Source organism: Phascolarctos cinereus, unplaced genomic scaffold, assembly GCF_003287225.1.
Source record: "Phascolarctos cinereus isolate Bilbo 61053 unplaced genomic scaffold, phaCin_HiC Scaffold_1;HRSCAF=81, whole genome shotgun sequence".
NCBI classification, from domain to species: domain Eukaryota; kingdom Metazoa; phylum Chordata; class Mammalia; order Diprotodontia; family Phascolarctidae; genus Phascolarctos; species Phascolarctos cinereus.
The window spans coordinates 140,566,071-140,591,475 of record NW_027555514.1 but is presented as its reverse complement, the minus strand read 5'-3'; the positions used below and the strand labels follow the sequence as shown (position 1 = coordinate 140,591,475).

Below are 25,405 nucleotides of genomic sequence, written 5' to 3'. Positions count from 1 at the left end.
TAAATTTAAAGAATAAAAATAGGCAGTAAGGAAGCAAAACTATCACTCTTTGTAGATGATATGATGGTATACTTAGGGAACCCTAGAAAATCAACTGAAAGCCTAGTTGAAACAATGAACAACTTTAGCAAAGTTGCAGGATATAAAACAAATTCATATAAATCACCAACACCTCTATATATTATCAACAAAACCCAACAGGAAGAGATAGAGAAATTTCATTTAAAATAACTGCAGATAATATAAAATACTTTGGAGTCTACCTCCCAAGACAAACCCACGGGCCATATGAATATAATAACAAAACATTTTTCACACAAATAAAGACAGATCTAAACAATTAGGGAAATATTTATTGTTCATAGGTAGGCCAAGCCAATATGATAAAAATGATAATTCTACTTAAGTTAATTTACTTACTCAGTGCCATACCAAACTATGAAAAATTATTTCATAGAGCTAGAAAAAATAGTAACAAAATTCTTCTGGAAGAACAAAAGGTCAAGAATATCAAGGAAATCAGTGGGAAAAAAAAGTGTGAAGGCAGGCAGCCTAGCATTGCCAGATTTCAAACTCTGTTACCAAGCAGTAATCATCAGAAGAGTCTAGTACTGGCCAAGAAACAGAGTGATGGAATAATGAAATAGATTAGGTTCATAATATAATAGTAGTAAATAACCATAGTAATTACCATAGTAAAAAAAAAAAAGTAAATCTAGGTTTGATAAACCCAAGAATTGGGATATTCACCATTTCACAAAAATTGCTAGGAAAACTGGAAAGCAGTTTGGCAGAAACTAGACATAGACCATCATGTCACACCATATACCAAGATTACATCAAAATGGATAAATGATTTAGACACAAAGGGTGATAACAATACTAACTTATAATAGTATATAAACAACTATATAAATTCCATATCTTGTAATGATAATCATATTAATATATAATATTCATAATTATGATAATAAATGATTTAGACATAAATAATTTAGAGGAGTATGAAAATACCTGTCATGTTTATGGATAAGGGAAGAGTTTATGACCAAACAAGAGACAGTGAGTATCATGGGAAGCAAAATATATAATTTTGATTACATGACATTGAAGAGCTTTTGCACAAACAAAACCAATACAGCCAAAATTAGAAGGAAAATAGGAAACTGGGGGGAAATTTTAGAGCAGGTTTCTCTGATGAATGCCTACTTTCTCAAATGTATAGGGAACTGAGACAAATTTATAAAAATAAGAATAATCTAGGGTAGCTAGGTGACGCAGTGGATAGAGCACTGGCCCTAGAGTCAAGAGGACCTGAGTTCAAATCTGGCCTCAGACACTTGACACTTACTAACTGTGTGACCGGCAAGTCACTTAATCTCATTGCCTAGCCCCTCCACCCCCAAAATAAGAACCATCTGTCAACTGATAAATGGTCAAAGGATATGAACAGGCAGTTTTCAGAAGAAGACATCAAATCTGTTAATAGTCACAAAAATGTTCTAAATCACTGATTAGAGAAATACAAATTAAGACAATTCTGAGATACCACCTCATGCCTATCAGATTGGCTAACATGCCAGAAAAGTAAAATGACAAATACTATAGGGGAGGTGGAAAAATAGGTACACTGATGCAGTGTGGTGGAGTTGTAAGCTAGTCCAACCATTCTGGAGAACAATTTGGAACTATGCCCAATGGGCTGTAAAACTGTGCATACCCTTTGACCCTGCAATACCACTACTAGATCTGTATCTTAAAGAGATCAAAGAAAAGAAAAAAGGACCTATTTGTACAAAAATATTTAAGGTAGCTCTTTTTATGGTGGCACAGAATGGGAAATGCAGGGGATGCCCTTCAATTGGGAAATGGCTGAACAAGTTGTGGTATGTGAATGTAATGGAATACCATTGTGCTGTAAGAAATGATGAACAGGATGCCTTTAGAAAATCCTGGAAAGACTTACATGAACTGATGCAAAGTGAAATAAGCAGAACCAGAACATTGTATATAATAACAGTACTATTGTATGATGATCAACTGTGAATGACTTAGCTACTCTGATCAAGACAATGATCTAAGACAGTTCCAAAGTTTCCATGATGAAAAATGCTATCCATTTCCAGAGAGAGGACTGATCAATTCTGAATTCAGATCAAAGCATAATTTTTTTACATTCATTATTTTTCTCCTTTTTTGGGTGTGTGTTTATTTTTGCAGTGTGGCTAATATGGAAATATGTTTTTCATAACTTCACATGTATATTTGATATCAAATTGCTTGCCTTCCCAAGGAGGGAGAGGGAGAGAAATTGGAACTCAAAATTTTAAAAAACGAATGCTAAATTTTTTTTTACATGTAATTAGGAAATGTTTAATGAAATAAATATTATATTTAAAAATTGCTATTTCAAGCTCTGCAACCCTTGTCTGATATATAAATCCTATGTGAAACACACATGGCAAGTATTCAAACAGTCTCTGAAACTCATTACTTCATAAAATAACCCATTCCACTTTTTTTTAGACAACTCTAATTGCTACAAAGTTTTGTCTTACATTGATCTGAAATCTGACTGTAACTTCCATTCCTTGGTCCTAGTTTTTTGTCCTTCATTCTTGAAGAGGACCAATGACATCAGGAGGGTGATGTCTTCACTTGCAAGTAAATTGGGTTTAAGTGAGGCAGGGCTGTGCAAAATTATCAGCCTCACTCTTTCCTCTAGGGTCATCTAAGTCCAGTGGCAAGACATACGTCAGGAAGACTGGAAATGACCCCCAGATGCAGTGGGAGACCTTGCCCTTTGTAAGCTAAGGTCTTTCCCAGGTCTCAGTTTGTCTGAAGCAACACCCATTCAGTGATTTAGGGCTAGGTAAGAAATGAGGCAAAAGACAGCCTAGTTTGACTACTCAAAAAAAAAAAAATTAAACTGGAAGGGGAAGACCCTCAGGGTTTCTAACCAGAACAGAAACAATTGCTATTTACACTCACTCTGAGCCATCAAAACCCAAACAATGTTGGTCCTAGTATGTGCCTACAAAACTATAACATGTAGAATAATTATAATCCCTCTTCCATACACCAGTCTTTCAAATATTTTTAACTAGTTATGTGTCTAGTGGATAAAAAAAGGGTTTCATGTGACTGATTTCCAGATTGACATATGACCCCTCCTCCATAATTAAATACAAACCTCAGGTACCCAGATGTATGAACGTTTATGACCTAAAGATAGCTAGCAAATTAATGTAACAAACCAAGAATCCCTTTAAATTATAAATCCTGTCCTGTATTTTATATGCACAACATAAAAGACTACCATCATTTAATTTTTTTTTTAAAGTACAAAGTTACTTTCTACTCACACAGTCATACTTGTCCTTTTTCCATAATCTGTGTATTTCTCCAAACTGCATTAGCATCCCTTTTAAATTTCCAAGAGCTAAAGCTGCCAGCACAGACTGGTAAAAAGAAAAACAGGAGATAGAGGTTGCTGAGGCAATAAGTTTTCAAGATGCAAAGGTGAAGGTTAATGATAAGAGAGGGCTTTAAAGGGATGGAGATAGACTGTCACAGAGTAACAGCTTTTCCGATATAAACTGAGTCATAGTAGTCTTGAGACTTTGCCCTTCCCTGTACAGAAGCTTTGTTCTGACTCTAGCAACTCAATCTGTGCCACTCCTAGAGATTCCAGAGAGATTTCAACCGAAGATCTCAGAGCCCCTAATAGCCCTAATAGTCGCTAATAAGCAACGTGGCTCATGACTACGGTACAGAAACCTGATCAAGCAGTCTCTGTTGATGTACTCCTTCATTTAAATTTAAAAATTTTTAGAAAGCTAACTATTCTGTATCAGAGGATTGTTTGAGTAATTTAGCTAGCTCAGATTTTGTTTATTTAGCCTCATAAGTTATTTAGAATAAGAGGAGGTCTTGAAATTATTCTGTATATAGTTTGTCTTCATTTGTCCTGACACATATTCCTTCTTCCAGTACAGTGTTGATTCCTTTAGGTGGGAGAGATCAATCGCATTTTTGTCTTTATCTTCCTTCCTAGGGCTTAGTATTATGCCATTCACAGTGTCTAACATATAGTAGTGGTTAATAAATGATTGTTGGCTCAAATTGAATTTAATTACTTCCCAAGTCAGAGCAGCAAGGTGGCACAGTAGATAGAATGCTGGGCCCAGACTCCTCTTCCTGAATTCAAATCCAGCCTCAGACACTTATTAGCTGTGTGACCCTGAGCAAGACCCTGTTTGCCTCAGTTCCTCATCTGGAAAATGAACTGGAGAAGGAAATGGCAAACTATTCCAGTATCTTTGCCAAAAAAACTGCAAATGGGGTCATGAAGAGTCAGGTGGGACTGAAAAATGACTGAACAATAATACTTCCCAAGTGAAAAAAAAAATTCAAGGCAATTCAATTTTTTTTGGGAAAAACTTATTCCTTGCCTTTGTATAAAACAGTCCCCGGTGTTGTGAGCTGGAAGAGGCAGATCCTTTTGTTTCAGGTGATTAAACATCAAAGAATCGTAAGAATGTTACTTCTGGATGGGAATCTTCCACTTGTTTAGTAGAAGATGGAAGAGGAACTAAATGGATTAAAATAGGTTAGGTTTTATTCAGTTTTCCTAAAGTTAATGTCAACTAGACTGGTTCTTTAGCATTAATTGAGCCTAGTTATGCAGTTTGTAGAAAAAACAATGTAGCTTAATATTTCTTTGTGTGCTTATGGATGTACATGTATATATATATATATATATAGGTATACATCTGTGCTTCTGCCCTTGTGGTGTTTTCCTGTTATTGTTTGTATTTCGCAGGCATTTGATTCTCTTCTCTTCCTTGAGATGTGTGGTAGGTCCAAATATCTCATTCCATCATCTCCCTTGCTCTCATGTTGACCTTTTAGAAATCAATAAGATTCCATAGGCAGAGCATCCTCAGAGTAAAAACTTACACAGCACCCTATTCTAAAACAGATTAATCTATTGGGAGAGTATCCTAAGATCAGATCCACATTTTAGCTGTAGTATAATAAAAGGTGAAAATTTTCCAGTTATAAATCCATCCATATTAGTAGCTTATAAAGTGCTTTACAAATGTTATCTTGTCTTTTCCTCGTAACAACCCCAGAAATTATTTTCCTTCATTTTACAAATGAGGAAACTATTATTTCCCCCATTTTACAGAAGAGGAAACTGACAATGGTTAAATGTCTTGCCCAGAGTCATAGCTAGTAAGTGTCTGAGGCTGGATTTGAACTCAGGTCTTCCTGACTCCAAGTTTAGCACTCCATCCACAGTATCATTTGGCTCCTAGCTGCGTGTGACAAAGCATTGTATTACATGCTCTGTGTAGTAGTATCACAAATACTTAGCAATTTATTTGGATGTCACATAGTATGTTACAGATCAGATATTTTCTATGATCTGCTATTATTTTTTTCCAGTGGAAATTTGTTCCTTGAAATTACTTTCTACTACTTTGTTAGGGCTTAGCGTTCACTTATGTACATTCACATTTTGTTTCCCCAGTAGAACGTAAGCTTCTTTGGAAAGGGAACCATTTTACTTATGTATTTGTATACCTAGCACAGTCCTTTGACAGTAGTAGCCCTTTGATAAATGTTGGTCACATTGAAGTTAGCTGGAGCAGTCTAGGAAACGTTGTTATTGTTGTTGTTGTTGTTGTTATTGTTGTTGAGTTGTTTCAGTTGTATCTGAGTCTTTATGACCCCATTTGGGATTTTGTTGACAAAGACACTGGAGAGGTTTGCCATTTCCTTTTCCAACTGAGACAAACAGGGTTAAGTGATTTGCCCTGGTTCTTGCAGCTAGTAAATGTCTGAGACTGGATTTGAACTCGGGTCTTCCTGACTTCCTGACCTCTTGACACTTCCTTGAGGGCTGTATCCACTGTGACATCTAGCTACCCTGGGAAACATTATAGCCTAAGTGAAATGGGTAGAAGGGCATTCGAATTTCAGATCTAAGATCCCTGTTTGGGCCAGGAGTCAGGATGCTAGCTCCTTTTCCTTGTATCTGCTAGTCTTGGAGGCAAATCAATCCCTGGGGAGCTGGAAGGGAGTGTCTGTGAGAAACAGTTGTGTGGCTGGTAGCACCATCCTCTAACTTCGAGGAACTGATTGCAGTAAGTCCTGGAAGAAGTTCACAGCAACCAATTCTTCATCAAGATCTGGTGCCAAGAGCTGGTCTTCTTGTCTTAACATAACACATTAGATTTGGGCCTCTCTGACATGGTCAGAGGAGACATGATAAAGTAGTTTGGGCATCTGCATTCCTAACATTGGTAAAATGTTGCTGGGAAAAATGAAAACAATTTGGTCAATCCAAATATTGGAATCTGTTGAGACAATAGAACTTTTAGCTACCTCCTTTTCCCTTTTGGTTCTTGTGTTGATGAAGCACTAGGACCCTTAGCTCATGAACAGTAGGAGGGATCTTTTAAGCTCTCAGAGAATGGGGGTGGGGGTGGAGAATTACCTTTTGTAGTGGCTCCAGAAGAAATCCAATTGCCATAATGACAATCAGAACAATAATAGCTGATAGAAGCCCGGCAATCTGGAAAAGTAGAAGATTCTCATCACAAATTCGCTCGGTCTTCTTGTCTGTGATATTGCAGTTGATTAATGTGCAGGTACTTTAGTAGCAAAGATTTTGAAATACCTGTGTTTTGCCTCCTGTGCTCTCCTGAACACCTGATCTGGAGAGTGAAGTGCTTGCTGCAAAACTCTTGAATGATCCACCAACTATGTTGCTCAAGCCAAAGGCAATTAACTCCTGCACCGAAAACAAGGAGGCAGTCTTTTAGAAGAGTGATCATAGCTCTTTTGGCAACAAACAAACAAACAAACAAACAAAAAACAAAACTATTTTTAAAGTGTCTTAACAAGGCATGGTATAAGTTTTAGATTTACCTGATTTCCATTAATGGGATAATCATATTTAGCAGAATATACACTTCCAACAGAAAATGCTAATGTAAATCCAACAATTGCAATGAAGAAGGCATCACCGATGTTATCTCTCCAAACCTTCATAGAGGGTGAAGAAGGTGCCTTAAATCTGAAATGAAGATCAGTGTTAAGATATTTCTTATCTCTTGAGCATGAGTCCATGAAAACCTGGCAAAGCTAAAAGCACTGGAATCTGCTATTTTATTAACATAAAGCACTGCCTGAAATTGATGAAACATGCTAGATGTGGCCCAAAGGCAGGAGATAATCCTGAATACTTTTCAACTGGTATAGACAAAGCAATATGCTCTTAAATTTACATCCTGATAGGCACAATAAAAAAACAAAAACAAAAAAACCCCACCTTTGAGTATGGAACCAGATCTGTGATTTTATGCGCATAGGGTACTTCTACCTGAGGAGACACCTTCTATAAATACAGGTCAATACCCTCTCTTACAGTTTTAGAGTTACCTGGGGCAGTGAAAGGTTAAGTAACTGTCAAGATTCACACAACATGTCTCAGAGGATTTGAACTCAGGGCTCTCTGGTTTTCAAGGTCCCTTCCCTATCTATCATGCCACACTGCTTCTCGCTTTTGAGTCTAAGGTTTGCAAAACAAGGTATACCTATAGTAGAATATATGGCGAGTGAGGGCTACTTAAAAAAACAACAACATACAGCACCATAATTCTGAGAAAAACAAAACAATGAAATTTTGCTTGATCTAGGGGAATCATCCTGTATTTTGTGAGAACAGAAAGCCAAGCAATTAGTTGAGGAAAATGGCTGCTACACAAAATTGTTGTAGATAGCCAAGTGATATAATGGATACAGGCTGGACTTCGAGTCTGGGAGACTCGAGTTCAAATCGTGTCTGAGGTGCTTACTAGCCATACAACCCTGGGCAAAACCTCTCTATGTCTCAGTTTCTCCGTCTGTAAAATGGGGATAACTTACCTCACAGGGTTGTTGTGAGGATCAGATGAGATAGCATTTTGCAGACCACAGAGTGCTATGTAAATGGTTACTATTAATAATTGGGGCAGCTAGGAGGTAGAGTGGATAGAGCGTGGGCTCTGGAGTCAGGAGGACCTGAGTCCATAATAGCTGTAGAACCCTGGGGAAGTCTCTTAACCTTGATTGCCACCCCCACTTCCCACCCTGTTTTCTCTCCCTCCCACCCCCAAAAAGAATAGAGGGAAGGAAGATAGCAAGGAAAAAATCAGAATGGATGCTGAATGTTTTTCCTTCACTTAACTAGCTTACATTTATATATTGCTCAACTAGTTTACAAAGCAGTTTACATGTATTATTTCATATGATCCTCCCCAAAACCCTAGGAGGCAGTCAGTAGATATGTCATTACCAACTACCTTTTAGGTGAGAAAACTCAGCCTCAGAAAGGCAGAGATTTACCCAAATTCATATGACTGGCAAGCAGAAGAGACAGAAAATGAACTCAGATTTTTGCCTCTGGGTTCAAGACTCTTACCGTCATGTCATGTTCCACCTTAAATATTATTTTAAAATGCATAAACTTGATAACCACATGTATCTTAGTAAAATGAACAGAATAAAATATAATACATGTCCAAATTCCAAATGCTGGTTGTAACTTACATCTTCCATACTTCTTTCCAATGATAGCAAATGCTTTGCCAGTGTTTTAGGGTTTGGGTTTTTTTCTTTTATTTCAAGAAAAATTTATTTTCTCTTTTTCTCCCAAAACAAAGAAAAATGCGCACCCCCCTCCCCCCCAGTCCTTAACAAATGTGTGGTCAAACAAAGCAAATTCCCACAATGGCTATATCCCAAAACAGACATCTCATTCTGCATCTTGATCCCAACACCTCTCTGTCAGAAGGTGGGTCCTTCCTTAGTCTGCTGGAATGGTTTTGCTAATGTTTTCAAAAGGAACACCAGAAAGGACATTTTGTACCTATTGCCGAAGCAGCATACAGATTATTTCTTACTTGTCTCTTTTGAACTTGAAGTACTTGGTTTTGGCAACTTAACCAAAACACTATATGTTGTTTATAGTAATTTATTAATGGGACCTGGTTTTGTTTGATTTTTCTTCATGAAAAGCTTGTTTATTTTGCCTATTCCTACTCCGTAGATGACTTCAAATTTTGCTTGTTTATGTGTTTCTGAATAAGCTCTTATCCAGCTGGCCAGTGTGTCCCTCTGCAAGGAGAAATCTTGATGTATAAAAAAATGGGATTTTCTAAAAAACATTTTATGATGTCTTCTTTCCTTCCTGTGCTTATAATCAATTGAGGAGGAGGTCAAGGGGTGTGTCATGATAAGGCAATGACTGGTGGCAGGGTTTTTTTTTTTAGGCAATTGGGGTTAAGTGGCCTAGGGTCACACAGCTAGTAAGTGTCAAGTTTCTGGTCTGAGATCGGATTTGAACTCAGGTCCTCCTGACTTCAGGGCCGGTGCTCTATTCACTGTGCCACCTAGCTACCCCTGGCAGGGTTTTGATAATATAGTTTTCTATTTTAAATTATTCATCTGTGAATAATCCTACTGTTTAAGCCAAGGATTGTTCTTGGAAAGGTTCTCTTAAAGGAATACACTTACCCGCTTTCCATTGAACCAACCACTGCCACGTTAAATCTATTTTCAAAGTCACAACCATAGGACACACCTGCTGCAATGATTGTCTGAAAAAAAAAACAACCCCACAAAACAAATTACACACGTTAAAAACCCTATAACCAAATAAGACGCTCTATCCCATCTTGTTTCACTTACTATCCTCATCTTTGCAATTTTACTCTTTGACGCATGGAAGGGCAGAAAACCACATTTCTTATAATGGGACTCAAATTCTTAGCCCTCCCAAGGTGAAATCTCTTAGGGGTGCTACATCAAAATCCTTTCTTTTTTCTCCCCTGCTCTTTGACTTGGTCCTTCAAATACTCCTGCCTTCAATTTCCTAGGCTGCAAATAGTGCTCTAACAACTAGCAATGTTAGTCTACACAGTATTAGTTCTATCTTCTCAACCCTGGCATTGCAAAGCATTTCTGTTATATCTTGTTTGTTGCTGGCTACTGCAGCAAAAATTATTATTAATATTTATTAAATGGGAGGCAGCATGGTCTAGTGGATAAAGTGATTATATATACATAAAAATAAAATCAGGAATATGTATATATGTATCTATATATATCAGGAAGATAGATAGACAGGAATATATGGGTTCCGATCTTGTCTCTGACTCTTAGTCATGTGACCAAGACCAACTCCCTTAGCCTCCACAATGCAGTAGTACTTTGCTCTGTCACAGAGAGTTGAGATTTGGCTTCAAAGGGGGAAGTGTCAATACTGGGAGTCTCACACTACTGAAATCACAGATCCTTCATCTATTTGAATATTTATTAAATGTTCACAATGCAATAATTACTGTGCACAGTACATAATAGAAATTACATTTTATAGGTTAAAGTAAGCTCAAAAAATCAGGAAATGGGCAAACTTGCATACCAGATGGTTCTCTCACATTTTGATTTATTTGTGGCGTGTAGAGGGACATAAAAGCAGCTCAGTATCTAGAAATACGTTGAAGGTACAAAGAAAGCCCTGATTAAAGAGAACAATTAAGAGAGTTGATAGAATATGACCAGTGAAAGAGATGCCAGAATTAAGAGTTTTGTTCTTATAAACATAAAACTACATTTCAAAAGATGTACTTTTTGTTAAAAAAAAAAGACAACTTAGTTCATATACAGAGAACCATTTAAAGAACTTTTCTGAAATTTGAGAATTAAAAAAATGAACTGATATGGAAATAAACTTTCCCCTTAATTCTAAGTTTTGCCAGAATCATGAAAAAAAAGTTATTAAACCTTGAATTGCACATGGATGATAGATTTAGATCTAGATGGGACCTTAGAAGTCATCTAGTACTACCCCCTCTTCTTATAAATGAAGAAACAGAGCTCTAGGGAGGACAAATAACTTGTCCAATGTCATATAAGGTAGCAAGTAGCAGAGACAGGATTTGAATCCAAGTCCTTTGACTTCATCCACTCTGCAGACTTTCCTTAATGCCACAGTTCTGAAGTATGATAGTTGTATGTAAGGAACTTATGAGATCTTGGGTTTGCTAATGCCTCAGGGTCATGCAAGCATGTATAAGATAGAGAATGTATAAAAGCTATAAAGGAAGCTTTCCAATAAACACTTACCACGATGAGTTCAATTGGAATGGGTACTGGTAGTTTTTTATTGTATTTCTGATTTATTTCTTTAACTACGAACACAATTACCAGAATTATGATGGTTGTCACAAGATCTGCAATATTAGTTTTCTGAATTTGTGAAAAGACAGATATCAGAACCTAAAAAAATGAAAAAAAAACCCACCTCTGGAATTATATTAACATATCACCTTCACCCAACACAATGAGCTACATTTTTTTCCAAAGAGAAAAGGAGCCGAAAGTGACAACAAATTGACAGTGAATATGCTCTCATGCTAATTGGGAACTCATTTAGATGATAATTAGTATGTAGATGGCAGGAGAAGACATCAGGAATCACCTGGTGAGGCTCAATCAGCATTCTGGAGCAGAGCTCCAGTAATTCTTGTTAAAGATCATTTTGACAGATGGCAAATTCCATGGACATGCCTCAACATTTTTACATTTATTTTTACTCTGCTTTCATGCCTTCACAGGTATATTTCTTTGTTACACAATTAGTCTGTATTCTCTTGTGAAAAAATGGAGTCCCAACCAATTCCTCTTAGAATGTATCCTCCCTAGTTTCTCTCTTTAATATACCCAGGTCCCCAAATTTGGAAATCAGTGTCCTAGGTGGTACAGTATGAGCCAAAAGCAGACAGTTAATTAGTAACCCACATCTCTACCCCTGGGACCTCTTTGGCTTCTAGTTCTGGTGGAAGAAGAGTGACTAGATTAATTCATAGAAGGCCTGCTTGACCAAAAGTAAAATTATATCCTAAAATAAAATTTAGTCTTGAATCCCTAACACTTGACTGAAGTATAAAAGATGACTGAAGAACAAATTCAATTGTCTTCCAGTGGAGAACACTAGTGGTTGAATCAGACCTGTCAAAGTGAAGTCATTTTTTATTTGGGAACAGGAACTGGGTATTTAGAAGGAAATATTTCTGACATGATTAAATTAGCAGTATGAAATCTGCTAGCTAGGAGGCACAGTGGAGAAAACGCTGGGCCTGGAGTCAGGAAGATTCATTCAAATCTAGCCATAGATACTTATTAGCTGTGTGGCCCTGGGCAAGTCACTTAACCCTGTTTGCCTCAGTTTCCTCATTTGTTAAATGAGCTGAAGGAAATGGCAAACCACTCCAGTATTTTTGCCAAGAAAACTCCAAATGGGGTCATGGAGAGTCAGGCATGACTAAAAAAAGACTGACTGAATGAGTCTGATAAAGTTTTAAGAACATAGGAGAGATTATAAGGATTTGAAAAGTAATAATGCATGTTGAATCTCCCCCCCTCTCATTTTTAGAATACTCAAGAGTTGAGGTCAAGAGATGTGGTTTTAAATTACTGTTATTAATGGATAATGTTCTATTAATAATAATATAATATTTCACTAATGGTTAGAATGTGAATCATAGTAATTTAAAATCATCTTTCTCATCTCTGATTCTTCTTTTATTATCTTAATAATAGCAACCCACACTTATATAACACTTAAAGATTTAAAAATGATTTTTCAGCAATTCTATAAAGTAGGCAGCGCAAGTATTATTATCCCCGGTAAAGGCTTAGATAGGCTAAATGACTTGCTGATGGTCATGAAGTTAGTGTCAAAATTAGGATTTGAACCCAGGTCTTCTGACTCCAATGACTGCAGTGCTCTTTCCAATATATGTCATTTTCCCATTAGTATCTATTCCAGTATGATTTGTAGAGTCAATTATCATTGTTTATCCAATACTTACTATCCTTTGGTTTAAATTAACTCTACAAGCTTCCCACCTTTACAGTGAGGGTGAGGGGAAAAAGAATCCCAAGGATCAGGCAGTTCGTTAGGAAAAATATGGGGAGTCAGAGTAGGAAGAAATTTCTTAGGAAAAGAAATAATAAGACTGGGGAAATGCTTACTTTGAAGACTGCAAAAGGGTCAGTGTACGAAGGGACTGAGAGCTGGAGCATAAATTTCAGCTGGGACACCACAACAAGAATTGCTGCACCTGTTGTGAAGCCACTAATTAGTGACGCAGATAAGTAGGCCACTATGAATCCAATCTGTAACATTCCCAGGGCCAGCTGAAAAGGAAGGTCACAAAGCCATCGTCGGTATGAAATACTAGGTTATCTCAGCAGCCTGAAGCATCAACGAATACTATCGTCCAGAATATAAAGGTATGAATTGAAGCAAAAATCCAGAGCCTGGTGCTCTGACTACAGGGCATGGTACCAATCTATGCTGCCCTCCTCCCCTGGTGTATTTCACAGTTTTCAAATGGGAGCAGAAACTTAGCATTCTCAAGTGATAACAGGAATTAAAGTTAAGATGCACTTCAAAAAACTGAACATAAGGTTTTATATGCAATCCTCTTTATTTTGTTCTTTGAAATCTTCAGATTTATTGATGCTTAAGTTCAAAATAATAGAGGAAAATTGTTTAAAAAGACAGAACTTGTTTAGTAACTATGTCTTTATATCTTTCACCAATAATTTTTTATAATAATAACTAGCACTTATATAGTGTTTTAAGGTTTACCAAGCACTGTATATATTATCTCATTTGATCTTCACGACAGCCCTGGAAAGTATGTGCTATTATCTCCATTTTAAAGATGAAGAAGCTGAGGCAGACAAAGGTTTAGTGACCTGTCTAGGGTCACACAGCTAGTAAATGTTTGAGGTGAGATTTTAACTCAAGTCTTCCTGATCCCTAGCCCAACACTCTCTCCATTGTATTACTTAGCTGACAAGCTTTTGGATACCCATAAAACCCAGTTGTGATGCTATCAGGGGTACGCGTGTGCATGTGCGTGTGTGGGTGCTCAAGTGCATGTGTGCCTCTTAAAGTCTCCTGAGCCAGTTACTCTATTTAAATAAAAGTACAAAGCTGCATATCCTAGGACATCTGGAATGCTCGGTCTTAACTGCAGATTGCTATGGTCAACATCCCAAAGCATCCGTATTAAGCACTAGACAAATGAGGGTTTCTCAATTCCTGACATGATATGGCCATCTCTTCTACTCATTGGGCTTCCCTGAAAAGCAGTATGAAATACATGCCACAAAGATACACAAAAATTGGACATTTTTGTGAACATGGTCTTTACGAGTAGTCCAAATGATTGTTTCCCTGGGGGCTACATTGCTTATGTATTTATAGAAATTTACTTTTTAAAAAGAACACTAAATGCGTTACCTAATAACAGTAACCAAAGGCTCGGGCAAAGTCTCAATGATTCTGTATCATCTTTAATATTTCATGATTTGACTTTTGAGTTGTTATGTTAAATTTTACTTGGGTGTTTTTTTGAATGGCAGATTTCAAACTTTAGCTGGACCTCATTTCCATTCCTACCAGGGCCAAGTGACTGGGCATTTGCCACAGGGCACCAACTTTTTTCCTTTGGTAAGGATACACTTCTTTCCAATGGTGGTCCTTATGCTTGCTTTGGCCCTGGGCCACATGGCTCCACAATAATTCTGTCCTTTCCCCAAGGCTCAATTTTTGCCCCAGAGTCCCATACCTCTTCCTACCCCAATACCATTCCCCTACCCTACCACCTCCTCTTATTTGTCTTCTCCCAAGATTTGTATGATTGTTCCCAACTAGGATGGATTGTGTGCCCTGCTCTAAATTGTCCCCAGGTGCCAGAATTACCAATTACAGCTTGACTTCATAGATAGCGTTTGCAAACTCACCCCTCAGCTTCTGAAAACTGATCTAAAATTATTTTGTTAAGTAACATAGGGATAAAACTCAGGGGAAAGTGGAGAATAGACAATTTTTGGGAACTAGCCCTAGGGGGGAAAAACAACAATTTGCGACAAGCAGCCAGACCACTCTACTTCAAAGTAGTTTGATTGGTCAGTAGATTTCACATGATAACACTGACCTGAATAATTCCAACTAGAACGGTGATGGAGGCAGCTGCGGTTGCTTTATCAGAGTCTTCCGTGTAGCCTGTGTTTATAACTACTGTTCCCACCATTATACACAGAATTGGAAAAGGACCTAATTAACATTAGAGGTGAATTATGATTAGAAAGTGCTTCTTAAAAATATAATTATCATTCAAACACAATTTGAAAAAAAATTTAAGACAAATTTCTATTTGTAACTCCCAGTCTCCCATAGAGCACAAAATGACAGATCTGGAGGCTGCTGAAATGGATGGTTAAAGAGATGCAAGAAAGCAAAGGAGGGTCAACCTCAATCACCATGATGACTTCACTTACCAACAGATATGTGTCTAGAAGTGCCAAAGAAGAAGTAGATTATGACGGGGAAAAAGGCTGAATAAAGCCCATAAGATGGGGGGACGTCTACCAGCAAAGCGAAAGCCATACCTGTAAGCACACAACAGATGGGAGCTCTGTTACATTCAACAATTAGAAGCTCAGGCTAGCTCTCATCCACTTCTCTACGTATTTGATATTTAGACTTCATAGACGGTTACCTTGCAGTACAGCTACCAGACCAGTGCTTATGCCAGAAACAATATCACTGAACAGCCATTCCTTTAGACGATAGGCCGGTAACCAAGAGACTATGGGGAGCAAGGAAAGGGCTATTTTCTTGGCCTTTCGCGACGAGCACCTGAAAATATTTTTAAAAGCCATAGGTCAGTCAGCAAGAGCTTCTCTAAAGTCTGAGTCTAGTAATAGCTAATCCCGATCACAGCTGGACAAACTGAAGGCCCAGTGTATTAGCAAAGATTAAAATATACCAAAGATTAAGTCAAAAGCACTACCTCCTGCTGTCTCTCATATCTTAACTCTCCCTTCCCCTGTCCTCACTCCCCTCCCACTCTCCCAGCAAGACTTCATTTCTTCCTAGTAGTGAAACATGCCTCTACTGATAATCATTCTCTTACAACTGGTTTATTTCTTTGGACAAATTGTGTTGAAAGCCAAGAGGGTGTTCACTTTAGAGTCTATCCTTGAAACTCTAGCAGGTGGTGGGAGAGTTGGGAGCCCAAAAGAAAAAAAAATCAATGGGAAACGAATGAAGATTTGAGTCACAGCCAAAAAAAGTGGCTGAAAGCTCAGGAATTTTGGAGTCAGACCCTCATCCATCATTAAGCCTGGGATTTAAGATATTCCTTACCTACAGTGTTTCCTGAAATGGTCCAAAATTGTCTTATGGTGTCTTATCTTCTTATGTTCTTCACTAAAAGCATTTTGTGAGTACACTCGTCTGGCCACGACATACTGATTCCCCATGGGCTCAATCATTTTGCTTTTCTTGTCTTGTGCTGAAGGCAGAGCTTTCTGGAAGTTGGTCTCGGATGCTTCTCCTTACCTTTAGCTGGTTAAAAGCCCTGAAAATAAACAACCAAACCTGCTTCTTAAATAACTCAGAGAAAATGTGATGCAGTTTACAGATGAGTGAACTCCGAACTAAATGTTATCACCTTTTGAGATCAAAAGAAGCTGGATTAAGGAACTGAGATTGTGTTTTGCCACAGTGATATTCCTCTTTACTCCAGTGAGCAGTGCTTACCCCACTGCTCTGGGGTAAGCAAACAAGGTCCTTTTGAAAAAGACTGCCAAAAAGCACAAAAATTGGACCCATTTTGCTCATCAACGAGTCAATTTTTTACCTTTTCATCAAGGAAAGGTCCTTTTTTTTTTTTTAATAGAAAACTTTCCAGAGTTTTGGTGTTGGGATACAGAACAGAATAGGCATAAAGGCAACTCTGTGAATCCAACCCAAGCCAGAGATGTTCCAATGTCTTTGCTTTCCGTTTTAAGGTATGTCTCATCAATAAAACTCAAAGATATTAGTTTTCAAGTAATTTTCCTGTTATTGTCCCTGAGAGTTGAAGCGGAAGCAGGGAGGGGGGTTGCATTTTATATTTATCTTATAGATGAGGAGCAGAAAAAGGCCCAATGACTTGACCAAGATGACAAGTGATCAGTAAAGATTTCATTTAAAATGGAAATCCAGGAAACAAAAAGATAGGAATTTCTGGGAACCAGCTCACTGCACAAAGCTAGAAGAAATGTGGCTTCATTATCTCGTATGTTTGTGTTGCGGAAGTAAACTCTGCCTCTTCTTTGGACCTACACCCCTTCCCAGTGAACTAGATTAGACACTAAATAAGTTCCTCTTCTCTTTTATGATATCTTTTTTTGTAGTTGCTTGGGCCCTAGGACTTGGCATCTAATTATAGAATGGATCCTAATTTTAAGTCTCTACCAAGTCAATGTTTTGAAAACAATTAACAACAGTCTTTTCCTTCTCCCCATTGAATGGACCCCACAATGACTCCTTTAGCTTGCTGCATACAAATATCTGTATCATTTTACATATTTGGCTCTATCTTGGTCAATCAATTGAATTATTGCTTAAATGTTTTATTGAAAACTCGACTTTATACCCTAGCTGTTAAGTGGATGATGTGTAAACAATTGTCTTCTTATCTTTATCTCTTCGCCCATTGCACACTTTTTCTCTTATGTTTATCATTTATTAGCATAAGACACTCCCTATAATCACAATTTCCCTTATCATTTTAGTACCTCTTCACTTAATCCAGATTAGTGATATCATCACTGGGGAAATCACTCCACCAATGCTGATTGGCTATTTGCCAGTAACTTGTAGCCTTAGAATGTTGCTTAGGGATCTGAGAGGATAAGTGACTTGCTCATGATCACATAGTTAGTATGAGGCCGAGTCCAGTTGGAATCCATATCATTGGCTCTCCAATGTCAGTTTGTTATGTTCTACAACACATTGCCTTTATATGCACCTTGATTTATGAAAAAAAAAAATGCATGATGGATAAAAGTAGATTACAGCAAATTACCAACATGGATTTGTACATGAATGGCATAAAAGCCATCACCAAGTCACAGCAGTCAGAGAGGTGAATTGATCATATAATGAGAATGAAGACCAACCAACATGGTCCATTAGTGTAAAGGTATGAAAAGAATTTGAAGAAGTCTTTCGATAAATTGGGTGGATCCTCTCTGAAGAACTTTCAAAAGGACAAAGACGAGAATTTTGCGGGAGAGAAGGTGGGGAGGGATTGCATTTAGTACACACCAGTAAAAACTATAGATGTTAATAGTAACAGCTCACATTTATACAAAGTTTTAAGGCTTAAAAGGTGAACCCCACCCAAGAATCTAAGTATCTCTACTCTTTATTCCCCGTGTTCTATTTCCTGACCTCACCCACATTTATTCTGCATTGTTATATTGTACTGTATTGTATTTTTATTACCTCTATAACTAAATAGCAAAGGTGGTGGTAGCATGGTGTGGAGTCAAAAGCAGGAGTCTGGAACATTTGCTTCTGGGTTCTAGTTTCACCTTTGGACTTTGCTCATTTTGTGACCTTGGGCAAGTCAATTATGTTGTGTATATTATAGTGGCTATTCCTTTCGTGTATGGGTTGGACTAAGCTTACTAAGGTTCCTTCCAACTCTCAAATTCTGTGATTAACCATTTTGGATCTTAGTGTACTATTTATAAAGTGATGAAACTAGACTAGTACTATTTATAAAGTGATGAAACTAGACTAGATGCTTTTTAGGGTGCCTGCCCACTTGAACAACTTTCTCTTCTCAAATCATTCCCCACCTCCACCTCAGCTTTTCCTAAGAAAACCACTATTTGTCAGTTCCCTCCTGTTCTTTTTGCACTTCAAATTCCTTCAACAATGTTCCCTACTTTCTCCCCCTTTGTTTAAGTCTCAAGGGAACAATGGCAACCTCTGGAGTCCTTGATCCCATCCCTTTACATCTCCTCTGGGAGCTTGATCACTCCTTGCCTCTTTATGATCTTTAATTTTCTACTGCTACTGGTTCCTTCTCTACTGCCTTCAAATATACTCAAATCTCTACCATCCTTATAAAAAATCCTTCATTTATCCCTGTCATCCCATCATATATATGTATATGCACATATGCATATGTATCATCCTCCTTTTTGTATCCAAACTCCTAAAAAAATAAGTTTCCTAAGGTATTGCATATACTTTCTTAATTCTCACTTACTTTTCAAACCCTTGTAATCTAACTTCTCAAACAACCACTTACCTGAAAGTTGGTTTATCCAAGATTACCATCAATCTCTTAACTGCTAAATTCACTTCCTCTTCCTAAATGTTTGTTCTCTCGTTCTCTCGTTCTCTCGGTCTCTCTCTCTCTCTCTCTCTCTCTCTCTCTCTCTCTCTCTCTCTCTCTCTCTCTCTCTCTCTCTCTCTCTCTCTTTCCAACTCATTGAACTCTCTTGGTTCTCCTACTACCTGTCTGACTATTCTAGCTCAGATTCCTTTACTGTATCATTATCCATGTCTTGCTCTTTGGATGCAGGTATTCACCGGGGCTGTGTCCTAGATCCTTTCCTTTTTTTTCTCTATATTCTCTCTTAGCAATTCCACTAGCTCCCATTGGGTTTAATTATTATCTCTATGGAGAAGAAATCTATATTCATCTCTCCTTTGTCTTGTGAGCTATAATACTGAATTAACAACTGCCTGCTGTGTATCTTCATCTAAATGTCCCAGTATCGTCTCAAATTCAACATTTCCATAACTCAACTCATTATCTTCCCTTCCCTTTAAAAAAAACCCTCACCCCCTTTTAACTTGCCTGTCTCTTTTGAGAATACCACCATCCTTCCAGTTATTCAAGTTTGTAACCACATGGTCATCTTCAACACATCCCTCACCTGCCCTCAATCCAATCAGTTGACAGGCTTGTCACTTTGACTTTCACAGTATCTAGTATCTATTTCCTTCCTTCCACTCGCACAGCCACCCACATAGTGGTCACTTTCCTCTTGGACTCTTTTCTTTAATCCATCCTTCACATCATTGCAAAATTGATATTCCTAAAGCTCAGGTTAATTTTATTCATTATCTTATTTAAGAAACTCCAGTGCATCTCTCTTACCTCTAGGACAAAATACAAATCTCACCTGTTTGGAATTTATAGCCTTCCACAATCTGGCCTCACTTGTCCCCCCACTAAAAATAAAACTTATTACTCCCCTTTGTATGCTCTAAATCCCAGCAAAAATGGTATATTAGCTTTTCTCCATACAGAACATTCTATCTCTTGCCTCCATATCTTTTTTTTTTTTTTAAGGCAATTGGAGTTAAGTGACTTGCCCAGGGTTCCAGAGCTAGTGTCAAGTGTTTGATCTGAGGCCGAATTTGAACTCAGGTCCTCCTGACTTCAGGGCCAGTGCTCTATCCACTGCACCACCTAGCTGCCCCTTGCCTCCATATCTTTGCACAGACTGTTCATCCCCCCATACCTGGAAAGCTCTCTGTCCTTACCTCTGCTTCTTGGCATCTGTAGCTCCTTTCATGATTCAGGGAAAGTGCCACTTCATATAAGAGACATTTCTTGATTCCCCCAGTTGACCTGGTTCTCCACCCCACCAAAGAAATTATTTTGCATTTACTCAGCACATTTTTTGTATGCACTCCTCTGTGTACATTTCATATTTCCCCTGACTCACAGTAGAAAGTACCTTGAGAGTAGGGATATTTTGATGTTTGTCTTTGTATTACTTATTTTATATATGAGTATATACACACACACATATATGTATATATACACACACACACATATGTATATATATATATATATACACACATATATAATTTAATACATATATAATATAATCACCAGTGATTAGTATATAGTTGCTACTCAATAGATGCTTGTTGAATTTAATTGAATTGTGAATCCAGGAATTATAACATTACATCCCATACTAAGATTGTTGAGCTAAGAATTATTTACAAGGCTCTGCCCCTGTTCCATTCTGGAATGACCTAACCACTGCTTCCATTGCTCTGACCACCATCACAAGTCATCTTTAACTTTCTCAATGCTGACCCTGTCTGAATCTGGTATGGCCTCTCTGCTCTGCTTCCCACTTAGACATCTGACTGTAGAGGCAGTGTGGGAAAGTGGGAAATTAACCATTAATACACATTGATTATGGCTAAGTTCTTGGCATTCTAAGATGAAAGTGATACAGTCCTTGCCCTCAAGGAGACAACTCATATATATATATATATATATATATATATATATATATATATATATATATATATATATATATATATGTGTGTGTGTGTGTAATACCTTGTTACAGTAATTAGATTGTTTTCAGTCTAGGGAGCAATATAATGGCCCCTAAAGTCTACTTGGTTTCCTTCTCTTTGGCATTAAGGGACTTCATTTTAAATGAAAAGTTCTAAATTCAGTCATAATTGCTTCAGGCTTCTAGTAATAAAAAATACCTAAAACCAAGACAGAGGTGAAGTCCCATGTATCTCTAATTAACTCCTGCTCTTTTTGTGGATGAGGTAAAATTCTGCTTATGTGGAAACATTCGGGCAATGAAATAGTACATCATTAAGATAGTGTCTGAGGATAGAGGGCTATTGGGAGGGGAAGATGGGGGAAAAGTTGACTTTTTCTTGGGACTCTCCTCAGCTTAGATCTTCCTCTCAGCAATGCCTGAAGAGCCAGAAATTTCCTTAATATCTCCTCTTTGCCAGAGTTCTTCAGTCTAAATGCTCAGAATCTCTTCCCCCCCCAGTGAATTTCTCACTTTTATAGAAAGTAGTTAAGATGTGATCTAATGTCTCTCACACAATGGCTTTGATTGATTCAAGAAGATTTACAGGTCTTGTTCACACTCAGCTCTGATTGTTTGGTTCAATAAGAAAAAAGTATTTACATCCAGTCAAGGCATCAGAGCCAAATGGGATGATTTTCAACTTCATTTTTCATATTCATACACAGACTTTTTAGAAAAGGAATAGAACACTAGTTTTAGGAGAGAGGGCACTAGTACATACAGGGATAAGGAAGGGGTTCATGTAAAAAATGATACTTCAACTGAGCTTTTGAAGGAAATCAGCAATTCAAAGAATCAAAAGTGAGGAGAGGTATATTCCAGGTATGGGTGACAGCCATTGCAAAGTCATGAAGACAAGAGACTGAGAATGGTATGTGTAGAGGGGAATAATGTAAAAGGAGACTAAAAAGGTAGGGAGGGGACACAATAGTTGATTCTAGAGGTAGTAAAGAACCACCAGAGTTTATCAAGTAGGGAGATGACACGAGTAGACCTACTGTGCTTTAGCAAGATCACTTTGGCAGGTATGGAGGATGGATTAGAGAAAGGAAAGGCATGAGATAAGAAGACCAAGTAGGAGACTATTGCAATAGTCCAGGTGAGAGGCCTGAGCTAGAGTTCCCTCTTATGAAAAGAGAGAAGGGGCTAAATTTGAGAGATGTAGATACAGAGCACTGGGTATGAAGAGAGGGGAGAGCCTTGGGTTTGAATCCTACCTCCAACACTTACTAGCAGTGTGACTGTGGGCACTTTACTTAGTCATTCTGAACTGCAGTTTTACCATCTGTAAAGTGAGATAATACTCTGTAGGACCTACCCCAACCTAGTTTTTTGTGGGGAACAAATGAAATCATTATATAAAATCTTTTGGAAACCTTAAAGTGCTGTGTAAATCTTAGCTATTCAGGCAGGTCCTGTGTGCTTTTGAGTTGACTTCTGGCTTCCCTACCGCTGCCCTTTATGAGTTGAGAAGGAGGTAGATACTGCTGAACTTGGAGTCAGGAAGACCTTTGTTCTACTCTTTTCTCAGGCACTTAGCCTCTTTTGGCCTCAATTTGTCATCTGTAAAATGAGGTGGTTGAACTTGATGCTTTCTAAGTTCTCCTCCAGCTCTCAATCTATGATCCTATCTTTGATCTGAGTCCTTTCCAAAGCATCCCAGGACCTTTGTTTTATTCGTTCCTACCTTAGCTTTATAACTATCTGCACTGAACATCTTAATGTCAGTGGCATAAAAGACCATATGGTAAAAGGGAAAGCATACTAATTAATCTTGGAAACAGAGACCTGTGTTAAAGGCCCAGTTCTGCCACTTATTAGGATGGAAGGAAGTGCCAGGCACTGTGTTAAGTACTTTACAGATATCTCGTTTGAGCCTTGCCACAATCCAGGCAGGTAGGTGCTATTGTTAGCCTCATTTTACAGTTGAGGAAACTGAGGCAGAGAGATGTTCAGTGACTTTCCCAGGATCACACAGCTAATAGGTGTCTAAGGTCAGATTTGAACTCAAGTTTTCCTGATTCCCAGATGTAGTGGTCCATCAACCAGCTACCTAATTGCCTGTATGGCCTGTGACCTTTCCTAATCTGTAAAATGGGGATAATAAACAATACCTACTTCACTGGGTTGTTGTGAGAATCAAACGGGATAACACTTTAAAGTGCTATAAAAATGTTAGCCGTCAATTGTTGTTGTTATTCAACCTACCTAGTGTAGAGGGCCGGCTTTGGGGAGTTGGAGGGCTTAGGCCAGCCCGTGTCTTACCTGCAGATTGTACTAAGCCTGACAGCTGTGAAACTCAGGATGTCGGCTCACCACCCCCCTGTTCCGTCTCTTGAGAACAGGATGCAGGAAGGGAGGAAACGGATGGGGTACAGGACAGGACGCAGGAAAGAATGTAACAGACAAGGTACAAGGAAGTCAGGAAATCACTTAATTAGATTTGTACGTTTCATGAATAATAATGTTACTATTGCTTGATCCAGTACTCTATAAGCCTGAACCCTCAGATCAATAAACAGAGTTTGTTCTTCACTGCTCTCACCTGGCCCGTGATTCTTTCTCTCTTCACACTCTGCCGGCATCATACCACAGCTGGGGACGCAGGTGCTCCCGGCAACCTAGCCTTAGGATGAATTCACCAATCACGTATTTGAGAAGAAGTTATACTTACATATTTATCAATGTGAAATGTCTCCATAAATAGGAAGAAAGCCCCCCCCCCATTGAATTATATATTCGTGTTGCTTTGCTTCTACATATCACTAGGGCACTTTTTTTTTTTTTTAAGAAAACAGGATCTTATCTCCTTTAAGTCATGTTTCTGGTATCTTGCTCACCACAGCCTTTCCAAAAACTTCTCTGGTATCCTTCTGACTTCATTTCTAAAGGTTGAAGGTAAAGTAAAGGCTTTTTTACTAATCTCCTGGACCCCATTGCTTCAGTTTGTTAAGTAGATCTCCTCTTTCCTACCCACAGCTACCTATCCTAAAGAAGTTAGGAGGTAGAGGTCAGGAATCAAAGACAGGTTTGAGACAAGTCTATCCAAAGATCAGAATAAGAGACCTTCAAGACACATTCCACTCACTGTTTTTCCTCATATCACTGCCATATCTTTTCCTCTAAAGTTCCTGGCTTCTGTTCCAGGTGGTACACCCTCAGCACTGAAGGTACCACTCTGGCAGTGCCCCTGCCAAAGAGCAGCTAAAAATGACCTACCTCAGTCAGGAATTCGCAAGGATTTTATTTGACCTGCCCTCCTCCTACCAGTCCCACCCAGAAGGAATGTTGTCTTCCTCTCAGGTTTTCCTGCAAAATGCACTCTTATCCCTGCTATCCCAGGTTCCCTTTATGATCTGTAATCTTGGTGGAAAGCATGGTATATTGGGAAGTGAGCTGGATTTGGGATCAGAGAACTTGGGTATGAATCCCCCCTGTACCACTTTCTATGTGACCTTAGAGAAGTCACTTCACCTCAGTTCCTTTTCTGTCAAATGAGGGGGTTGGGCTAGATGGTCTCTGAAGTGTCTTCCGGTGCTAAAACTGTGATCCTGAATCCTTATAATGGGATTATAATATAACATGACATAACATAACATAACATAACATAACATAACATAACATAACATAACATAACATAACATAACATAACAATATAATGCTCTTAACTAAGCTCATCTTCTTACTGGTTTATCAGATGTTCCCCAGTGCTTCTTGTAATTTGGTGAGACTTTCAGGTGGAAATTCATTTACTGGAATCCTTCCTTCTTGGACAATTCTAAATATCCTGATCTTCTCATACTTTTCCAGTTTTGTCTTACTTTTCACAATGTACCCCTTAGATAATCTGCTCTGTGAGCCATTAATGTGCTTCTGTCCTATGGTTACTATGATATCCTTTAGTCACACCCATTAGTCTTGTTATCCCCTTTTGTTTCTTTTTCTGAGCAGAACATTTTTTCTGACAGCTACTTCAATTTCTTAAGCTCAGAGAACTTACTCTTTTATCTGGCTTTACTACTTAATTCTTCCAGTTGATTCCTTGAAGTGATCCCAGTATTAGTAATAGGCAAATTTTGGAAATGAACCAAACATGTCTTTGGTA

At 38.1% G+C, this 25,405-nt stretch overlaps 1 protein-coding gene across 1 annotated transcript in view; it reads right to left on the bottom strand.

Annotated features, from left to right (window-relative positions):
* SLC26A3 (solute carrier family 26 member 3) overlaps positions 1-16,419 on the bottom strand; it is a 37,195-nt gene extending 20,776 nt beyond the window's left edge. The window contains exons 1-11 of the mRNA XM_020984449.2: positions 16,286-16,419; positions 15,636-15,775; positions 15,415-15,525; positions 15,072-15,190; positions 13,093-13,257; positions 11,182-11,334; positions 9,571-9,653; positions 6,943-7,090; positions 6,692-6,805; positions 6,509-6,586; positions 3,366-3,461 (exon numbers count right to left, since the gene is read on the bottom strand). Of these exons, the coding sequence (XP_020840108.1) occupies positions 3,366-3,461; positions 6,509-6,586; positions 6,692-6,805; positions 6,943-7,090; positions 9,571-9,653; positions 11,182-11,334; positions 13,093-13,257; positions 15,072-15,190; positions 15,415-15,525; positions 15,636-15,775; positions 16,286-16,413 (1,335 nt within the window). The 5' untranslated portion in view covers positions 16,414-16,419. The remainder of the gene's footprint in view (positions 1-3,365; positions 3,462-6,508; positions 6,587-6,691; positions 6,806-6,942; positions 7,091-9,570; positions 9,654-11,181; positions 11,335-13,092; positions 13,258-15,071; positions 15,191-15,414; positions 15,526-15,635; positions 15,776-16,285) is intronic.
* Between the last annotated feature and the right edge of the window lie 8,986 nt (positions 16,420-25,405).